Source organism: Arvicola amphibius, chromosome 10 (assembly GCF_903992535.2).
Source record: "Arvicola amphibius chromosome 10, mArvAmp1.2, whole genome shotgun sequence".
In the NCBI taxonomy this organism is placed as follows: domain Eukaryota; kingdom Metazoa; phylum Chordata; class Mammalia; order Rodentia; family Cricetidae; genus Arvicola; species Arvicola amphibius.
In genome coordinates this window covers 58,569,675-58,591,671 of record NC_052056.1, presented here as the reverse complement: position 1 = coordinate 58,591,671, position 21,997 = coordinate 58,569,675, and the positions used below count along the sequence as shown (strand labels likewise).

The 21,997-nt window shown below is 37.3% G+C and overlaps 1 protein-coding gene across 5 annotated transcripts in view; it reads right to left on the bottom strand.

The window, feature by feature from the left end:
- Positions 1–21,997, bottom strand: part of Sec22a (SEC22 homolog A, vesicle trafficking protein) — a 74,195-nt gene that overhangs the window by 40,149 nt on the left and 12,049 nt on the right. For all 5 annotated transcript variants that reach the window (XR_006020892.1, XR_005287093.2, XM_038344335.2 and 2 more), the window contains exons 3-4: positions 11,289–11,452; positions 10,041–10,235 (exon numbers count right to left, since the gene is read on the bottom strand). Coding sequence is in view for 3 of the 5 variants with exons in the window: in XM_038344335.2 (XP_038200263.1) it covers positions 10,041–10,235; positions 11,289–11,452 (359 nt within the window). In the remaining 2 variants the exon portion in view is untranslated. The remainder of the gene's footprint in view (positions 1–10,040; positions 10,236–11,288; positions 11,453–21,997) is intronic.

Below are 21,997 nucleotides of genomic sequence, written 5' to 3'. Positions count from 1 at the left end.
ATCTATGGCCACGATGACACATTTCTCCTAATTCCTATCCTACTTCAAAGCTGAGTCATGGCTGCCCATGGTTGAGGTTCTCCTACTAAAGCTCATTCTGAAAGGTATTTCTGTGTCAGCTCTTTTCTAAGTTATAACAGTTATTTGTAAGAATGTAAAATGGAACAAATACTCCAAATCCATCAGTTTCTTCAAGACTGAAGCAACTAACCCTCTGATCCAGAAGTGCTGCTCCTGATATTTACTCAAGGGAAATAAAAACAGGTCAACAAAAAATACCTAGCTTCTCTTACAGTAAGCAAAACCTGAAAACAAGTAATGCCCATCAGCAATAAATATCCTGTAATATATTCACACAAAAAGTATTCAGACATGTTATACATATATATGACATTACATTAAGAAGCTGTATACAAGAGCCATATAATAGTCCTATTAAATAATATTCTAGAATGAATAAAATTAAGATAAAAAGTCACAACAGTGATTTCTGGAAAAAGGCAAACTGAGGAAATATTTGAGAGGAGATGGAAATGTTTAAACAATGCATTATCATGTCTTTTCATTCTGTATTTCTGAAGGTTTGACATTTTGGGACTTTGATGACAAGCAATTTACTCTAGTGAATCTTTTTCTTGCCAACAACCACTTGATCTTCACATCCCACCATCTTCTCTATTTGGCCCTCATACTCAGGGTCACTAATTTCTTGCCCAATCATCTCAGGTCAGACATCAAGTAGACACAGACTGTGCCCCAATGCCCAGATTATTCGAATTAGCCATTCCCAAACCAGTCTTCTCCAGTCCTTCTCTAGAAAACCACAGCAAAGGTTCCTGCTCATATTTGCCCTTTCCATTCCTTAGGGATAACAATATTTTTAGTGTCTTTTCAATGACAGTCATTCTCAGGATCTGTGGACCACAGCATAGTTGAATAAAATATTAAGACATCCGTTTTAAAATATTTATGCCTATAAAGGAATTTTTTCCTTAAAACAAAAGAACTATAGAAATAAATTATCAAGTGACTGAATGAGAATACATAAAGAGCAGATAAGATAAAGATGGAAAAAACATCAATACAGTTGCTTAGTTGTATAAAAGGTACGTGAGGATTGATTACACTAGTCTGCTTAACATCCATATATCTGAAATTTTCCATAGGAAGACATTTTTTAAAAGACAAAGAAAAAGCAAGATTTACTACTTAATTTAGCAAGACCACTCACTCCATTATGGACAGATTTCAATAACTATGGCAAGATACATATATATGACATTACATTAAGAAGCTGTATACAAGAGCCAGACCATAGGGAGAAAGGATCAAAGGATTTCAAAGAAAAGTCAGAAAATGTTTCTAAAGTTATTTAAAATCACTATTCCAAAGTAGGGGGAAAGCTTGAAAACTAAATAATTTTAGTTAGAGGTTCTCCTCCCCAATAAAAGAAACCTGTGTTTTAACTTGAGGATTATAGAAAATATTATGTAGACTCAAGTCTGAATTAAAATAAATTTTAAAGTTAATTTTAAAGTGAGCTCTAGTTTTAAGTTACTCTTTCTTAAAACAATTTAAACCAATTCCAGTTTCTTCTCCCGTTTTCCTAGTGTCTGATGTTGAATGATTCAGCATGGCAATGTGGTCTAAGTCCAGAGAGAACTTCTAGAGGTCAGTAGTACAAAGGGTTTCTAACAGAGTCTACCTTTAGGTAGGTCAAGTTGGGAACCCACCTCAAATTAAGAACATCACCCTAGGTCCTGAGTACATGTATTAATGTGAAGACACACGAAGCTACTGCTGGACCCATCCAGTTAGGATTATCAATGGAGATGGGCCAACAGAAGGAAGTCTTGAAGTTTTTCCATCCAAACATCATTAAGCAACTCGAGTTAACTGCACTGACTAGTGTTGCCACCTAAGGTTTAAAAACCTATGGTGGGGCACAGCAAGGAGCCATTAGCCTGAAACAGAAGACCCAGCGGAGGAACCTTCACCTGGCGATGGATGGAGATAGAGACAGAGCCCCACATTGGAGCACCGGACTGAGCTCCCAAGGTCCTGATGAGGAGCAGAAGGAGAGAGAACATGAGAAAAAGTCAGAAACCTGAGGGATGCGTTCACCCACTGAGACGGCGGGACAGAACTAACGGGAGATCACCAAGTCCAGTTGGAATGGGACTGATGGAACATCCGACCAAACCAGACTCTCTGAAAGTGGCTGACAGTGGAGGCTGACCGAGAAGACAAGGACAATGGCGATGGGCTTGGTCTCTATGACAAGGACGGGCTCTGTGTGAGCCTTGTCAGTTTGGTTGCTCACCTTCCTGGACCTGGAGGGAGTTGGGAGGACCTTAGACTCAACATAGTGTAGGGAACCCTGATGGCTCTTTGGCCTGGAGAGGGAGGGAGTGGGGGTATGGGTGGAGGGGAGGGGAGGGAAGGGGTGGAGGAGGGGAGGAGATGGAAATTTTTAATAAAAAAAAAACCCTATGGTGGTAATCCCAATTAAACAGTGATTTCTGTGTTGGAGAGATTGCCCCATGATTAAGTACTAGCTGCTCTTGCAGAAGACCAGGGTTTAATTCCCAGCACCCACATGGCAGCTCACACAATCTGTAACTACAGTTCCAGATGCTCCAATACTCTCTTCTGACTTCCTCAGGCACCAGGCAGACATGAGGAACACAAATATACATGCAGGTAAAATCCGCATACATATTTTAAAAATAGTATTAAAATTTAAAAAAAAAAAAACACCAAAACAGTGATTTCCATTTAACATTCCTGCTTGGGTCTCCACAATGGTTGTCTTAAAGAATGACTTTATTTATATGTTCCAATTGTAAGTGCTTTTCACTTTGTAGCTGAGGATGACTCTGAAATTCTGACCACCCCAACCTCCACTTCTGGTTTATTTGGTGCTGGGGACTCTATCACCTAAGTTAGGATCCAGCCCCACAAGAGCTTTTCTAGATGTGATCTCTCACTAGTACTCATCAATCCATTCTCTTACAAGTAGACAGTAATTTGGTAAATGTTTTTCTCTGTCCTTATAAACAGAAGAAATAGAAGTATTTTGTTTCTACCTGGCAGTACATTAACCATGTTGTCATTAGATTAATCTATATCAGGGATTAGCAAACTATGACCCATAAACCAAATTCAGAACAGTTATTTTACATATTGTCTATGACTATACAATTTTTATGCATTACACCAGCAGAGTTACATGAGCCCCGAAGAGCCTTTAGAAATCTAAAATGTGTGGTATCTACCCCTTTATGGAAAAGCTTACTGGCCCTTGGCTTACGAAGATCTAGTATCTTAATACCCCATGTGCATTATTTTGGTATACATTATTATGCTCATGGTAATAGTACTTGAAAAACAGACAGTAGTATATGACTTAGGTTAGATACCTTAATACACATGTGTGCTAGACAATGGAAAATAACTACAATTATAGAAGAACATCACCTCAGTCAATTGCTGGTGATCAAAGATTTAGAACATGTTGGCAGTAAGAATCAAGTTTATGCACCTGGCAATTGGTACCACTAAGAAAAGACACACTGATTAGTATGCGGTTTTAGATTTCAAAGACATTTCTACATTTCTGCACATGTATTGAGTCACTGTTTGCTGAATGACAACAGTGTGCGGGCCCAGAGAAACAGAGGATCTAGAATGCATTACATGACACCATGGGCTCAATGCAGTGGTGTGCAAAATAATCCTGGAAGGCAGGAAGGATGCTAGGAAAGCCAACAAAATATTATTAAGAAGACCATGGTTACAAAGCAATGGATGGTCTTTTGGCAAGGAACTGTTTCCACTTTGAAAACTGTTTCTTAGCTTGCTAGTCATGGTAGAACTCAACTACCCAATGGTGAAATAATAGTTTTATACTATAAAGCCAAAAGCAATCACAAAAATAGATTAAAGCCAGTGAAGAACAGAAAATGAATTTCAAAAATGAAGGCAGCTAGAGACAAAGGTAATCAAAACTGATATGACAAAAAGAAAATATCAAGAGATTGCTTATTAGTAATTAGTAATTGCTGCACCTCCAAAGGGTCCATGTTTAGTTTCCAGCATCACACTGAGCAGATCACTAATTAAGTGCCTATAACTCCAGTTCCTAGGAATCTGACACCCTCTTCTGGACTCTCAAGTACCACATACACGTGAACAGTTATTCAGAGAACAAAAATAAAAATAAAATAAAAAATTGTCAAAATGATAGATTAAAACCCAGTATTTCAATAATGACATTAATTGTAAATGACCTAAATATCTAATTTTTAAAAAGCCAAGATTATAAAATTAGCTTTTTTAAGGATGCAACCAAATGATACCTATAAATACCATCTTATTTCCCTACCCCGTAAGAAAAAAAAGTTTATTTGATTAAACAAAAATAAAATGTGCATAGGAACAATTTCTGTTATTGTTTTTTTCGAGACAGGATTCCTCTGTAGTTTTGAAGTCTGTCCTGGAACTAGCTCTTGTAGACCAGGCTGGGCTCGAACTCACAGAGATCTGCCTGCCTTCGCCTCCCAAGTGCTGGAATTAAAGGCACTACCACTGCCCAGTTAAAATAAAATGTGCATAGGAACAATTTCAAAGTCCAAAGAAAAACTGGTTTCATCCTAAGGCACCAACCAGTAGCTAATACTGCATCTCTTAGCTACTTCCCCAGTCCTCTATGTGGACCACAGTGATATATGCAGAGGTCTGTTAGGTTCGAAACACTTTAATACTGCCTCTTCACTTGCTCACTGCCCGCATGCTTGTGGCCAGCACTAGTAACACTAAAGGTCTTAAAGATAAACACCCCCAAACAAGGGAAGGGGCTTACAAAACTATCAAAACAAAACACTTTTGCCTTGAAGTTCGGGGGAAATTCCCCTTGCCACCCATTCATTGCCTTTACAAGCTCTGAAATGCACAGCAATTCCAGAAGTGGCAGAGGCAGCCAGAACCCAGGTGGGTTTGCAGTGAGGGCTCTGCTGCCAGGGAAGCATGCTGGTGGTATGCTCCTTCAATCAGCTTGCTATGAGAAAATAGGAATAGAGATGCAACTTAGTCCTTCTAACAGCAGGCCACACGTCTCTATGAATTCCACCTGGATCATACTCACAAAATAAATAAATAAATAAATACATGTAACAACTACATGTAACATGCTAGCTAAACATTGATAAACCATTCACCCTCACCTCCAATGACATTAAAGGAAAAAGACATTTACCACCCTAAAAGCAAGAAAGTTCCATACATGTGAACAGTTTACCTCTAAAGGAGGACAATTAAACAGGTTGCTAGAAACATGAAAACCACTGCAGAATGGTTATTTAAAGAAAATGTTTCAGCCACCAGCAATAATATTCAGCCAGTGTGCTCTGAGATAGCCTTAAGATAGGACCTGAGCTTGTGTGTTAATACAATCATTAAGAGAAGGTCTAAGGCCATGCGGAATCACAAAAACACTTAGAATCATTGCTGGTAAATGATGATCAAACACTGTTCACTAGGCTGCTTGTTAACCCATAAGACCAATTTTAAAAGTAGACATTATTAAGGTATTTCTTCACTGTGATATTTATAAAAACTCCTGGTATTTCAGTGGCCTTCAGGGTACTCTCATCCAGGTAGACCAGAAGGTTACTGGGGTAGTACAGAGGTAAAAAGACTTAACAGTATAGTATTTCCTGATAATGTGCTTCCCAAACTTATCAATTATTTAACAAACAAGAAATGGAGCACACAACAAATGTCAAAGTGTTGCTTCTAGTAGGAAGAACAAATCAAAACAAAGCAGTGTACATGTCACCAGTCACTGGAGAAAAGTGATGGCTGCACCATGGCGACAGATATCCTGCTGGGTGCAGACAGCTTCATATACAAGCAAGAAGTCAGATTCTAATTGCCTTCAAGTACCTGATGCTCCTCACTAGACCTTTAGGGTTCCCACTGAGAGGGCACTAAACCATCACATAAACATAAGGACACGGAGAAAAACAGACAACAGATGGAACTCTAAAATAAATTTTAATATAGTATCTATATTATAAAGATTTCAAAGTATAATATATTCCTTGGTGCAAAGAATTTCAAAATGATAAAGGAACCAATGCTTCAAACTACAAGCTTTAATATACATTAATATAGAGGGCTGGAGAGATGGCTCAGTAGTTATGAGCATTTGTTGCTCTTGCAGAGGAAGCAGGTTCAGTTCCCAGCACCCACATGGAGGCTCACAACCATCCATAACTCCAGTTCTTGGAGATCCAATGCTGTCCTCTGTGGGTAGTAAGTATGCACATGGTGCACAAACATACATACAGGCAAAACACTCATACATATAATATAAAGAAATAAATCTTTAAAAAATATATAATATGAAAACTGATCATCCTAAAATAAGATACACATTCAGAAGAGATTGCAATAACCATTTCTCAAAGGATGGATGAAGCAAACAGCAAGTCAGAAAAGACACAACAGATTTCAACAATATCAGCTATCTTGATCTAAGTAACACAGAATACACCACTAACATCAAAGTATGCACTTTAAGCAGAAAAGAATGATTAACAATGGGCTATTTTCTTGGGAATAAATCACGTCTCAATAAATTTTAAAATATCCAAATCAAATAAAGTTTGTTCTCTGAACACAATGTAATTAAGTTAAAAAATCAATAGAGATCTGAAAATGCCTAAATAAAACTATACAATACATTTCTAAATAAAAAAGTCAAAAGGAAATTTTAAAAGTATTTTAAGCAGAATGAAAAAAATGCAGTATGTTAAAAATCTATGGGATGTAGCTAAAGTAATACTGAGAATGAGATAGGTAGCAGCAAGTGCTTGTTTTAGAAAAGAAGATATCAAATAAATTGCTCCAAATCTCAGAAAACAAGAGCACTGGAACCCAAGGTAAGCAGAAAATGGGAAGCAATAAGCAGAACATGTCAATAAAATAGAAAATAAAACATCAATGAAAGTAAAATGATGATTCTTTTAAAAAATCAATAAAAGTGATCAGTTTTTATGTACTAGGAGAAAATAGCAAAAGAAAAATTACCAATATCAGAAATGAGAAGATGACATAATTCTAATTCTATAGAAAATAAAGGGATAAAGAAACATGGATTATACATCAAAAATCCATAACCTGAAAAAAAATTAACAGATTTCTTTAAAATAAGCTGCAAATGCTCACTAAGAAAAACAGACAAGCTGAGCAGCCCTGGGCCTAGTAAAGAAACTGATTTAAATCTTCCCCAGACAAAGGTATTTGAGGTTTCATTGCTGGATCCTACAGAACACTTTTGAAAAACATAAAAGAAGAGGGAGCACCCTCCAGTGTATTTTCTCATGTTGGCTTTGCCAAGATAGTCAAACCAAGCATAAATAAAAATGGAAAACTAGAAATCAACTCCCTCAGTGAGACACATATAAAATATCAAAACTTTAGCAAATTGAATCTGATAGCATATAAAAAGCATAACACATCATGTCCATGGGGAATTTAACATAGAAATTAAAAATTTGTTTAAAAACTGAAAAGAAGTTAATGCAATTTTCCAGAAAACAAATTTGAAAAATCACATGAACAATGCAGTTAAAACATCCAACAAACAGTAGTGGACGGTCTGTTATCCCCTCAAATTCTGTAGAGTCTCTATTCTAAGTTGTGGGGTTGTCTTTTAAATTAATTCTGATAGAGCCTTTTGAGTGTATATTAAATAAGTACATTTTGATTTTTAAATTTTAAATGAAATTTATGTGTTTGGGTATTTTGCCTGCATATTTGTCATTTACATGCCTGGTTCCCAAGGAGGTCAGAAAAGGGCATCAGATCCACTGGATAACAGAGTTACAGATGGTTGTGAGTCGCCATGTGGTTGTTGGGAATCAAAACCAGGTCTTCTGGAAGTGCAACCAGTGCTCTGAACTGCTGAGCCACCTCTCAAACCCATTTTGATTGGTTTTGTACCAAAAGGAAAAGGAGGAAGAAGAGAAGGAGGGAAAAAAGCAAATTCAAATCTTTTCTGTTTATATATCGAATTGCTTCATTATTGCTGAATTACAAATTACTTAAATATTTTGGATACTAATCTCTTATGCACAAATGACTTGTGATTTTTTTTTTATTTTGTGGGGTCTCACTCTGTGTTCATGGAAAAGTAAGTTTTAATTTGATAAATTCCATTTTGTATATTTTGTCTTTTTCACTGTGACTTTTTTCATATATAATTTATTTTCATTTAATGTTCATTGTTTTGTCTGCCTGTATGTCTGTGTGAGGGTATCAGAAGCCCTGGAAATGGAGTTACAGACAGATGTGGGATGCCTTGTGGGTGGTGGGAATTGAACCTGGGGTTTCTAGTAGAAGAGCAACCACTAAGCCATCTCTTCATCCCTCACAGTGATTTTTAAAATCAAATCTGAAAAACCTAACGCAAGATCATGAAGAGTCACACCTATGTTTTCTACTAAGAGTTCTGCGTTTAGAGCTGGTAAATTTAGGGCTTTGCATTGAGTTAATTTTTGTGCTGTGGCTATGCAGTAGTCTAATTTCTTTCTTTTACATGTGGCTATATGGCTGTCCCAACACTGTATGATCTTCCACCAATGTCTTAGACTCACTGTGTGAACTGGCCACACTGAAAGGGTTTACTTTTGTGGTCTCAATTCTACCACCCTGATCTACATGCTAGCCTTAAAGCAGAATCACTCCATATAGATACTATAACTTGGCAGTACCTTTGGAGTTTGAATTTTTCAGCTTTTCCAAGATTATTTTGCATATATATGTATACATTCCTTACATATCTATATGAATTTTAGAATCAACTTGTTAATTTCTATTTTAAAAAAACAGCCCAGAGTATGCTGAGTCTCTATCTACTTAGGAGTACAGCTATCTTAGTAAGATTGTCTGCTAACCCATAAATGTGGATCTGCTTTCCACTAATTTCTGTCTTAACTTCTTTCAAAAATATTTTGCTGGTTTCCAATAAATGGGCTTTCCATTTCATCTTCAGATTGCTAACTGCTAGTGTACAGTGTAGAGGTCTTGGGCACTGACACTGTATCGTGCAGCCTCTTTGAAGCCATGCACTTGTTCTAATAGTTTTCTAGAGAAATCCTTAGGATTTTCTACAGGAAAAAAAAAATCACACATGAATGGAATTATCTATTTCCTTTGCAATTTGAATGCCATTTTATTTCTTGTCCTTATTTACTTGTTTAGTGACTGACTGAATTATTTAAGTGAAATGTTTTCCCTTTCTCCCATATTTATATAATTAAATTACATGTGAAATGTCATATTCAGTTCACATTTAAGGAATACTAGCAAACTAAAGCAAATACAGGGTTAGGGAAGGTGTCAGAATGACAGGTCTTAAGGAATTGAAGATGCTTTACATGAAAAAAATTAGGCTAGAAGCATAGAAAAAATGGAACTGCCTTCTGCTTCAGCTGAGGGAGGTGATAGAACCTCAGACACACTGGTGGGTATTAGTATGGAATCAGACATTAGCTTGATCCGCAAGGAAATGTTTAAGAAGTAGTCCAGCAATAGCACACTCTACTTTTGTGAAATAGTGGGGTTTCCGTTTTATGGAGAAGTTTCACCCTGACCCCACTGTTAAGCCCTGTGTACTTTCTGTGGAAGGGGAGATCTGAGTAGTCAGTCACTACAACTTTTAGTTTCTGTTACAGTCAAAACTCTTATACTGAATATTGCTATTTGATATAATAGACATTTCTAGAAAAATGTTTACAAAGAAATCAAATGTTTTTTAGCAAAGATACCTTCTGAGATTATCATTTGGAAGTAATTTCCAAAATATCAAGCCTTTAGTAGCCTACTTTATAACAACTGAGAAAAATGGATTGCTTTGAACTTCCATATTCTCTCATAAGTTGATTAAAACACTAAAATAAAGCAACTGATTTTCAAGAGTTCCTCTGTTACTTTTTAAAAAGTCAATAAAATAATTAAGATCCAAAACTCACCAGAAGAAATCTTACCAGCACCTTTATAGTCAACAGAAAATGCAGATGTGACTCCATTGGCTGATCCCAGTTCACACATTGGGATTTGATAAGGGGGCCTCAGCTTGATTTCCATCTGCATGTCTGACAGATTTATTTTTGTTGAAAGAGACCTGGGATTATTATAACGCTGCTTGGTCCTCTGAATGAAGTTATCTATGTAAAATAAAAAATAAATTTCCTTGCAGTTATTTGTTAATTAAATCATTTGAGAGTGTGATGTTTATGAGTATAAATTTTATAAAGTTTGTTATTCAAAATTCCTCAATTTGTCAAGGGATTTCCAATATTATGTTTAACAGGATATTGTATCATGGAGTCATCAGTTTTACACTCTAAATATTAAACTCTATAATGAAGTTACTATAACATAAATATAGACTTTTAGGAACTGTAGTAACAAAAAAAACAGTTTTAATTGTCAACCAATTTTATATCCTTATCTCACAAAATATTCAATTTGTAATTAGCTGTAATTACATACAAATTATACTATAAGAAATGTGTTTTTATAAGTCTGTTTTCTTATTTACTTTTTTACACCATTAGATAGTATGTTCTAAAGAATAAATTTAGTGGAATCAAAAGAAATTTTCTAAATTATCTTCCAAGAAAAATTTTATCTTTACTATTTCCCCTCTTTCTATGTAAAGAAATCCATAACTTTGACCAAATTTTTCTGGTTGAGCAAACTACTGCCCAAATCTAAATTGCTGTTTTTGTAAATAAAGTTTTATTAGACAATAACTTTGCTCATTCATTTATGTATTGCCTGTGGCTGCTTTCAAGCTGCGATATCAGAGCTGAGTAGTTGTGGCAGAGACGAGACGGCCCTTAAAGCCTGAAATACGCACTCTCTGATCTTTTCCAGAAAGTATTTGCCAACCCCTGTTCTACATTAAGCAGACTATAAAAGATTACTACATAAACACTAAACAGAATCTGGGGCTTATAAACTTCTCACTGAGAATCTGTCCTCTGGGATTCGTTCTTTGGACTAATGATCACAATCTCCTTCACTGCTCAAACACATTTTTTCCCTAATAGACACCCAAATTAAGAAATATAGATCTTTTGCCAATTATTCTATCAAAATAAAGGCTGAAGAAGTTTCTCCACTACTCCCCAATATTAGATGATAAACTGTTTTGACAGACAGGATAATAAAAAGTAAAGAAATTAACAAAACAAAACAAACCAGGCCCTTACCAAATTCAATGAAACAGTATGGTCTGACAGCAGTATTTGTCTTCATCATGTTATAAGTAGTAATGAACTCCTTCTGAAGCTCATCCAGGAAAGAGAAGGCCAGAACATTTGGGTAATTTTCAGTGCACAACATCATGTAGCTCACTCCCAGAGAGCTAATAAAACTACAGTGTAAAAAACATTGGGTTTAAAATTTCAAATTAAATCAAGGTAATTTGTTGTTTCACAAGACTGGTTCTATACACCATAAACTGCTGCTACAGTAGCAATGAAGACATTAACATTTATTATATATTCCAGCAACAACTTTAAAAGAACCAAGATACACTACTATCTAAAGTTGTGGATGTGTAAGAAAGGGAGACACACTACACTTCTAGAATTGCAGCTAGTCATCACGGAGCAGAAAGCAAGGGAAAGAACATACAAACATGTAAGTATCCAAGTAGCTTAAAGATCAACCCTCACAAAACCAGGTGAAAATTATAAACTCAAATCAAGAACTGTTCAGAAAAATCTGGCCAAAGTTATGGACACTAACCCTGGCAAGATATATAGAACTTAATATAAAAGTTCAGGGTAGCCACTAATCTCTTGAAGTCATCATTGGCCCAAGAATCAAGTCTTTTACATTAGAACACTGAGGGAAAAGAAATTATATGTATCATAGGAGGAACTGCCTAGTTGGAGGAAGTAGTACTGCAGGCAGGGGAAAAAATTAAACAAAACACCTTTTTAAAGTCACCATAATAAAAACTGGATCAGGCATAATGATCATGAATATTAAATCCAGGAGGAAATTTTGAAGTATAACAACATATTTGCATGGTGTGGTTCTTGACCTTCCTAATGCTAAGACCCTTTAATACAGTTCCTCATGTTATGGTGATTCCCCAACCATAAAATTACTTTCATTGGTACTGTTATAATTTAATATAATTTTGCTACTGTTATAAATCATAACATAAATATTTGTGTCTTCCTTTGGCTTGTGTTTTCCAATGGCTTTAAGCAACCCCCGTGAAAGGATCCCTTGACACTCCCCCACTAACTGCGGTCTCAACCCACAGGTTGCTTTTAAGAGGTTTTCCAATAGACTGTTGGTATAGGCTGTCCTTCTGTCTTTGCGTTGCTTTCATTGGTTAATAAAGAAGCTGCTTTAGGCCTGATAGGGCAGAACTTAGGCGGATGGGAAAAACTAAATGGCATGCAGGGAAAAAGGAGGCAGAGTCAGAGAGAGATGCCATGGATTCACTGAAGACAGATACTGGGAATTTTACCTGGTATGCCACTTCCACGTGGCAATACACAGATTAATAGAAATTAAAGTTAAATTAAGATGTAAGAATTGGCCAATAAGAAACTAGAACTAATGGGCCAAGCAGTGATTTAATTGATAGTTTCTGTATTGTTATTTCGGGATTAAGCTAGCCGGGTGGCCAGGATGAACAAGCAGCCTCTCCTTGCAACAGACTGTTTATTAGCTGCAAGAGGAAATTCTATAGTAGAAACCAGAGAACTTGTTGACCAAGTTATTCTAATACTAGTAATGAGGGGCAGGCAGACAGCATGTATTTCCAAGTGTGGCATTCTAAGGAAAGACATGGCTTGTCAGTATTCCCAACTGGAATGTATAACCAGAATCTAATAGTGAAGAAACAGCAAAATAGGCAACACTCCAATATTTAGACAGGGAGGCATAGTCTTTGGGGGAGTGTGGGGAGGAAAGGCTTTACTTGGAAGTGTAGTTCCACATCATTGAAAGAAGTCAGGACAGGAACTCAAATAGGACAGAAACTTGGAGGTAAGAGCTAATGCAGAGGCATGGAGGGGTGTTGGTTATTGACTTGCTCACTATGGCTTTCTCAGTCTGCTTCCATATAGAACCCAGAACTACCAGCCTAGGGATGGCACCACCCGCAATGGGCTGGGCCCTCCTGGGCCCTCCCCAGTCAATCACTAATTATAACTGGATATTATAGAGTCACTTTCTCAATTGAATTTCCCTCCATTCAGATAACTCTAGTGTAGCAAGTTTTCTTGTCAGACTATCTTTGGATCACCAGCCCCCAAATAATGACATGGAAACAGTATTAATTATGAAAGCTTGGCCTTTAGATTAAGCTTTTTAGATTAGGCTTTTTCCTAACTAGCTCTTATAACTTAATTATCCTGCTTTTATTTATTAAATTTTCTTATTTATTTTACATACCTACTACAGTTTCCCCTCCTTTCTCCCATTCCCTCCTCCTCCACCTCCTTTACACCCCCGAACACCACTCCTCAGAAAGGGTAAGGTTTCCCATGGGAGTCAACAAAGCATGGCATATCAAGTTGAGACAGGACCAAGCTCCCCCACTCTGCACCAAGGTTGAGTGAGGCATCCCATCATAGAGAATAGGTTCCAAAAAGCAGTGGTAGTGCATACCTTTAATCCCAGCACTTGGGAGGCAGAGGCAGGGAATCTCTGTGAGTTCAAGGCCAACCTGGTCTACAGCGTGAGTTCCAGTATAGTAAGACTGTTTATGTCTTAAGAATATATACATTTGGCAGTTCATGTGCCAGGGACAGATCCTGGTCCCACTACTAGGGACCCCAGGGAGGTATATTCTTTTAAAACAAAACAAAACAAAAACCCCTCAATGCTGTGAAGAATAAATAAAGATTATAGAAATGCTCCCAATCAAAAAAGTCTAAAGAATCATGCCAACTACATATGATAATACCTAACCCCAGTCTGGATCCTGAGCAGAGAAGGCTGTGCTGCTATAATGAATATTTCTAGGATTACGTGACAGGAAGAAAGAGGGGGGGATAGCAGTATTACAGAAGCAAGATTAATTTACTATAGCTGATTATGGTATGCAGTTAAGTAAAAACCTATTTCCAAATTTTAGAAAATATATTTTGCAATAGTCAAGAAGGCCTGGGCTAGGTATGTAGCTCAGTGTTTGCCTAGCATGAACGAGTCTAGGGTGTGATCTCCAGCACACAGGCAGGGTAAGGAGGAGGAGGAACAGAAGAGAAGGAAACATCTGTAATTTTCTCTCAAATGGGTCAAACAAACAAACAAATAAAACACAGAGGTAGGAAAATGTCAACAAAACCAAATATGGAAGCATATTATTAGGACTTCTCTTTTGTTTCTAAATAATATGACAAATGTGCCTTAAAACTTCCACTTTAAGCATGGAAACATTTAATTTAAATATGTTGCACTGAAGTAAAACTTTCTAAAATTAGCATGTGCCTTCCTTCCATAATAAATAAGTGGTGAACACAAATTAACCGTTTAAAGAGTCACTAAGTATCTGTTTATTGTACTGACCAGGAGCAGTAAATCAACACAACATCCAGGCTCCCACTTGTGTGCTACATCCTACTAATCACAGCAATCTGTACTGCCTGCTTGATCCATACTAGTGCATGTTTTTTTCTACTAATACTGGAGATAAAAAATTCAAGATTTATTTGTGTGTTGGTGCACATCCCTGTGATACTCAGAGGCCAGAAGCATCCGGGTCCTCCTTTATCATTTTCCCTCTATTCCTTGGAGACAGGGTCTCTCCCTGAACCTGGGGATTGCATTTCTCAGCTAGACTGGAAGGCAGCAAGACCCAGCAATCCTCCTGTCTCTACCTTCTTGGAGCTGGGATTATAAGGATGTGCAGGACATATGGCTTGTTTTGTGGGTGCTAAGATCTAAGTGCTAGTCTTCATGGTTGTGTAGCAGCAAGTACTCTTAACTGGTAAGCCATCTCTCCAGCACCCAGAACTTCTTTTAATTTGATTTTGGAGTAAATATGTTAACATGATTCAATTTTAAAAGGGGGGAGGAATTTTGTACTGATCTCCTTTTATTGCCTTCTCTGCCCATAGGTACTCAATTCTTCTCCTAGGTAGGTCTAGTTCCCTCTGCAACTTTTTACAGTATGAGACACATTTGTAACAAAATTATACTCAACTTATTCCAGTAACCTGAAACTGTTTCCAAAATTCCACTTAATAGTCATTTTTGCAAAATTTATAAAGTTGTAACCCATTAGTAAGTTATAACATTTTGTTTAAAAAAGAAAAGAAAAATTTGGAATGTATATCGTTTCATGAAACATTTGTTTTAGCTTTCTACAGTTTTATATGCATGCTCACAAAGGCAACTGTATCTCTTTTCAAGAATCATTAATTTAAGAAATGTTTAGCTATAGCAAATGGAATTTTTCCCTAAAAATTAGTATTTTAACCAAAGGTCAGTTTTTTGTTGTTTCTGTCCTTTTGTAGGGGGCACTGAAATAGGATAGCTTTTAACGCAAGCTGTCTGAACAACTCTTGAACTTAATAGCTCAGGGTGGCCTCAGACTTCTAGTCCTCCTGTCTCAGACTCGCCAAGTGCTGGGATTGCAATCATGTGCTACCAAGCTAGTCTAAAATATATTTTCCCAAGAGATTTTCTTGTCTCAAAATACATTCTGTCATTATTAAAATTCTTTGCCATGTCATTAGCATTTGAATGTACTCCACAATAGTTTGAATAGCTTGGACACAATTAGCAATTGGCTTCCATCCATTCAGAACTCTCAACTAGTGAAACAAAAGTAATTTCATTATTGTTTAATAATGTGACTGAAGATTTTGGTCATTTTCTGTGTTACGTCAGGGTTTTGCTGTACCTCTACATTAATAGTTCAGTAAGCCACAGACGTCTAACTCACAGTTTATGGCAAATTTTGTTTGTGCTAAATTGAGATGGAAGATTGAATGAGAAATACAGAAAACCCAATTTTTTTAAATATTATATTCTGGCATTTTCAGAAAGTCATTTACTTGTATGATGCTCTCTGAAAAGGCTATAAACCATTATACATTTGACTTTCATAGTAAATTTAGCCTTATAATTCTTTCTCTCAAATGAAAAACAGCTTCCTAACAGTACATGCCAGGTCTGTTAATTTACATTTGCAGTAAAAATAATAATTGCTTTTTCAATTATTGTTGAGCCAGACAGAGATTCTTACCATCTCACTGAAGACTTCCTTTGAAACAGTCTAACATCACTACAAGCATGCTATCTGCACGTATCCATTGCACTTGGTTCATGTTATATATAGACACTATGCCTTAAGGAAGGCAAGAGTAGCAACAGTAACAACATGCTGACATGATGACTACTCTGCTGAATATTTTGCATAAATTTTTTATTAATCCTCACAGTAAAAGGCTACTAACTGGGTCATTCTGTAAATAAAGAGCCTCAGAGAGGTCAAGTAACTTACCTAAGGCCACACTATTAATAAGCAAAGATTGTGCGCCTGGGGACATAGTTCAGTTGATAGAGTACTTGTCTAGGCTTTACAAAGCCCTGTGTTTGATCCCCAGCACAACAAACCAAGAGCTGAGATAAACAGCTTATTCCAGAGCCTATAATCTTTTTACAACACACCAACTTGCATGTTGTATAGATTTTAATCTTTTCTCACTTTTTTTCTCAGCCACAGATCAATCTGTTTTGTTTTGTTTTTCCTCAACTACATGAAGAACACTGAGATTTAGGGATCTAGAAGTTGTATAATATGTATATCCCCATGCCAGGAAAGCATTTTTTCCACTTCATCTTCTTCTCTGCATCCCACAGAGGCCTGTCTTAGAGCTTCAAGTGTGCCAACATTCTCCCAGCCCCGTCACTCTGGCCACTCTCCATGCGCACCAATCCTGACCTGGCTAAAGTCCACTCACCTATCTTTTTTTAAAAAAAAAAAAAAAAAATTATTTATTTATTTATTTATTTATTTATTATGTATACAATATTCTGTGTATGCCTGAGGGCACCAGACCCCATTACAGATGGTTGTGAGCCACCATGTGGTTGCTGAGAATTGAACACAGAACCTTTGGAAGAGCAGGCAATGCCATCTCTCCAGCCCCACCTATCTGTTCTTAAAGGCCTTTGAAAAGTGCATGATCTACAGCAGTGATTCTCAATCTGTGGATTGTGATCCCTTTGGAGGTCAAATATCACATATTCTACATACCAGATATTTACACTACAATTCATAACAGTTGCAAAATTACAGCTATGAACTAGTAACAAAAATAATTTTATGGTTGGGGTCACCACAACATAAGGAACTGTATTAACGGGTCATAGCATGAGGAAGGCTGAAACCATTGATCTAAGTGATCTCACCCTTGTGGTTATAAAATAGCAGCTGCTATTAATCATGAACTAGCTTAAGTTGCAAGTGTACATTTACATATTTGCATTCTGCAATGCCTTTTTAATTAACAACTATACTCTATGAGAGCATGGGTGGTTTCTGTATTGCCCACTATTGTATTCTTAGCTCCAAGAATAGTGGTATCTAGTACATAATAGGTGTTCAATAACTGAACAAATAAAAGAATACCAAATGGGTATCACTCACTTGCTTACAGTCCAGTAGTGTCTACACAAAGTAAAATCTCAATGACTAAAACACAGAAAAGAATACTATTTCACGTACTCTTCCAGACGCTGCTGCTTCAGTTCAATTTATCTTCAGTATATCCTGAAGCTAAGGGTGTTTGCAGAGGTCACTGAAGGTAATGGTGAAGATGTGGTACTCTGCAGTGAGTATCCACAGATGGCTTCCTAAATGTGTAGTGATGCCTCCACTCCCTTTATCATTACTATTACATATACATGTTTGTACTGCCAATGGACATAGTCTCTTTTCTCTAATTTAATCACAATGGGTTTTTTGTTTTGTTGTTTTTAGACAGGTTGTCCTATTTCCAGGATATCCTTAAACTCTTATGTAGCTGAGAACTTTTGATCTTCCTGCCTCTACTTCTCTGAGTACCCGGTTTATGTGGTGCTGAGGATCAAACCTAGAGCTTCAGCTAGACCCTCAAAATACTCAATGTAATTTTTTAAAGATTTATTTGTGTATGTATGTGTCTCTATGAGCCTATGTACACATGTTCAGGTGTGCATGCCTATACAGAAAGAGGCCAGAAAAGGGACTCATTTCCCTCAGATTTGGAATTATGGGTATTTGGGGGATGTCTGGCTTATAATGTAGGTGCAGGGATCCAAACTCTGGTCCTCATGAAAGTGTAGCAAGTGCTATCTCTCCAGCCCCTAATGAGTGTAATTTTTTAATTACCACTTTCTTTCCTATTTTACTCAATGTCTACCCCACCCCCACCCCTACCCCTTAGCCATTGCTGTCTGGAACTCACTATGTAGACCAAACAAGCTGGCCTCAACTCACAGAGATCCACCTGCCATTGACTCTTCCCACCACAGCTACCATGCCCACCTCTCTCTTTGTTTTTTGAGACAAAAGTTTGAAATTCTTTTGTAACCCAAGATAGTCACGTACTCAAGACCTTCTGGCCTTAGCCTCCTGATACTGGGATAAACATATGCGACCATGCCTTGCCAATTTTTGAAAAAGATTTATTTATTATGTATACAGTGTATACATGTACACCTGCACAGCAGAAGAAGGCATCAGATCTAATTACAGATGGGTGTGAGCCTTCATGTAGTTGCTGGGAATTGAACTCAGGACCTCTGGAAGAACAGCCAGTGCTCTTAACCTCTGAGCCATCTCTCCAGCCTCCTGCTAATTTTTTTAAAGATTTTATTTGTCATGTGTGAGTGTTTTACCTGCACATATGTATATGCATCATGTGTGTATCTGGTGCCCACAGAGGTCAGAAGAAGGCATCGGATCCCCTGGAACTGGAGTTATGGATGGTGGTGAGCCACCTGCTAAGCCATCTCTCCATCTCCCTTCATTTTTCTTTTTTAAAAGTTATAACTCCTGGCTGGGCAGTGGTGGCACACACCTTTAATACCAGCACTCAGAAGGCAGAAACAGGCAGGCAGATCTCTGTGAGTTCGAGGCCAACCTGGTCTCCAGGACAGGCTCCAAAGCGACACAGTGAAACTCTGTCTTGAAAAACAAACAAAAAAAGTTGTAATTCCTTTCTGTTTCTGGACTAGAATTCCAAATGGAGTTGGCATTTCTAACCATTGCATTTCTTCTGGCCAAGAAACTTATCCAAATTCCAATACATCTTTGGTCTCCCCACTGGTATAGCCACTAAGAACTTAGTTCTTTGAGGATCACTCAAGTGTATCCTGAGTGTCACTGAAAGATGTCCAACTTCTAGATAAGGGTTCTACCCCGTCTAATCACCCTGTTAAAAAGCTAATTCTAGTGTATACCACCATAAGTAGCTCCTAAAGTTGAACAAAATGAATGAGTGGCTTTGGACATAAAACTTTTCCTGAAATCTAATTTAACATACAATGTGTCAAAGAAGCTTTACATATAACCAATTAAATACTGACTTATTAAAACAATTCTGGTTTGCTGCACTAAATGAATACACAGTAAAAGCAATGATGTTCCTCTCAGCAGATCACAGAACACCTGTAGTATAAAATGTTACTATAAGATGTTTAATGTCAAAAACAAGATCCTTCACTGTCAAGAATTTGCAATACAACTACCAAAGATTTACTTAAAATAATGATTTAACACACATACACCAACACACACATAGCATAGCATGCTAAATGATAATATATAGCAAATTATTTTTAAATGACATGATTAATTTATATTACATATATTATTTTTATTCTTGCATTATTTTAATTCAATTATGCCATCATACATAGAAATCCTGCTTATCCTTCATAGCCACGTTCCCCAGTTATTTAAAGCTTTCCTGGGTACAGAAAAACTGTCCAGTAGCACATACTCTCTGTTAAAGTTGCTAAGTATTATAAAAAATAGTACTTTTGAAATAGAACCTTTCACAAAAATTTAAAATAAGTATACCAAGCAATGTCAACTTAGAAAGATAAAGAAGTCTGAGGATTTTAAGGAGCCCAAAGTGATCACACTGCCAGAGTTCTGAATATTATTTTCCCATGGAAACCATAATAATTTGCTTCCTAGGCCAGATCACGAGTTTATTCAACATCATAGTATGTCTAAACTGATGTGAGTTGTGAGACTGCGCCCACAGTGGAGAAGCACTCCTCTAACCAAGCGCGCACAGAGCTACTGCAAAGTTCTGTGGTAATGTTAAGTAAAGTGCCTGCCTATTGCAGGTGGTGAATAACTAGGCTACTGTTCCGGCTACAACTCCTGTCATCAGAAAATAGCACAGAAGAGTGAAAGGAAAGTCCTGCTACTGACTGAAACTAACAGACAGGAAGCCTAGAATAGCATTTTTAGTTGAAAGTAGTTTAGGGACAAATACAAAATGACAGCATCTCCAGGCAAGAAGAGAGCCTAGAAGGCTTGCAGCCTGGCTGACTTCAGATGAATGCCAGTGAAAGAACCAATGAATTACACTGTTCCATTAAAATTCACAGTGGGAAAACCGACCCCCAAGAGTATATGCCTTTTCATAAAATCAATGTCTCAAAATTAAAAGAGATCTCACAGACACAATCTGAATTTTTAACTCCAAAGTCAACCACAAAGTGTTAAGGCCTCACAGGACACAATTTAATTTTCATAATGATTGCTGTAGCCATTGTAGCCATTTTTAATGTAATAAAGTAAGTTTATTCATTAGATATTTATTACAGCATGAGGGAAGTACATCATTTAATTTATGAAACAATAATTCCTTAAAAATTACTATACTATCACTGTAGAATGCAAAATTATACAAATGGCTACTCTCACACTCTTTTCTGCTCTGCTCAATCAACAAGATCAACCAGTAAGGTTTCTTCAAAGATAAACAACCCTTTTGGAGAAAACAGACTTATTTCCACGGTTGGGAACACTGTGAATTCCTAAAATATCTGTCATAGCTAGTGTCACTGTCAAGTTGACACACCAGAGAAGAGGGAACCTCAACTGGGGAACTGCCTTCTTCAGACTGGCCACCCCTAAGCAGAGGACCCTGGCCCTATGAAAAAGGACAGCTGACCATGATCCTGGGAGAAGCCAGTAAGCAGGGCTCCTTCTGGTCCTTGACTCTGCCCCTACTGGAGTTCCTGCCCTGGCTTCCCCAATAATGGACTGTGTCAGAAAATGTGAGGCAAATAAACCCTTCCTTCCTCAAGTTGTTTCTGATCATGCTGTTTATCACGCAACAGAAAGCAAACGAGGGCCCCTCTCACTTTAGCTATGACATGTGCAAGATACTGCACTAATGTGAGCCATACTCCGAGGAATGTGCTTTACGAGCAAAATGGCCTTCAGGCCTCTGCAGTAGCGGAAAACCCATTGTTTCCCCCATACAGAGAGGAAGAAAATTAAAAGAGCTCTCTTAATTTTAAACCTTACTATTCTCATATTTCCCCCTCCAAACTCTAGTCTTTCTCTGCCAGGTCAACTAGACATCATTGTGAGGGACTAAGTGGCTTAGCCTACATGTACAACTTAGTTACTCTGACACTCAGTTTCTATACAGATATGAAAAGCATTATACTAAAAGATGAAGAATTAAAATAGGTTCAGATGGGTTGGAGAGGTGGATCTATGGTTAGGAGCATGTACTACTTGCAGAGGGTCTGGGTTCTGTTCCAAGCACCCACCTCAGGTGGTTCATTACAGCCTCAAACTCCAGCCCCCCAGGATCCGGCCCCCTCTTCAGGACTCCAAGGGTACCTGCATTCACATGTGCACAAATCCACATGTATGCAGCACCCCCACACACACACATAGACATTCAATTAAAAATAAATA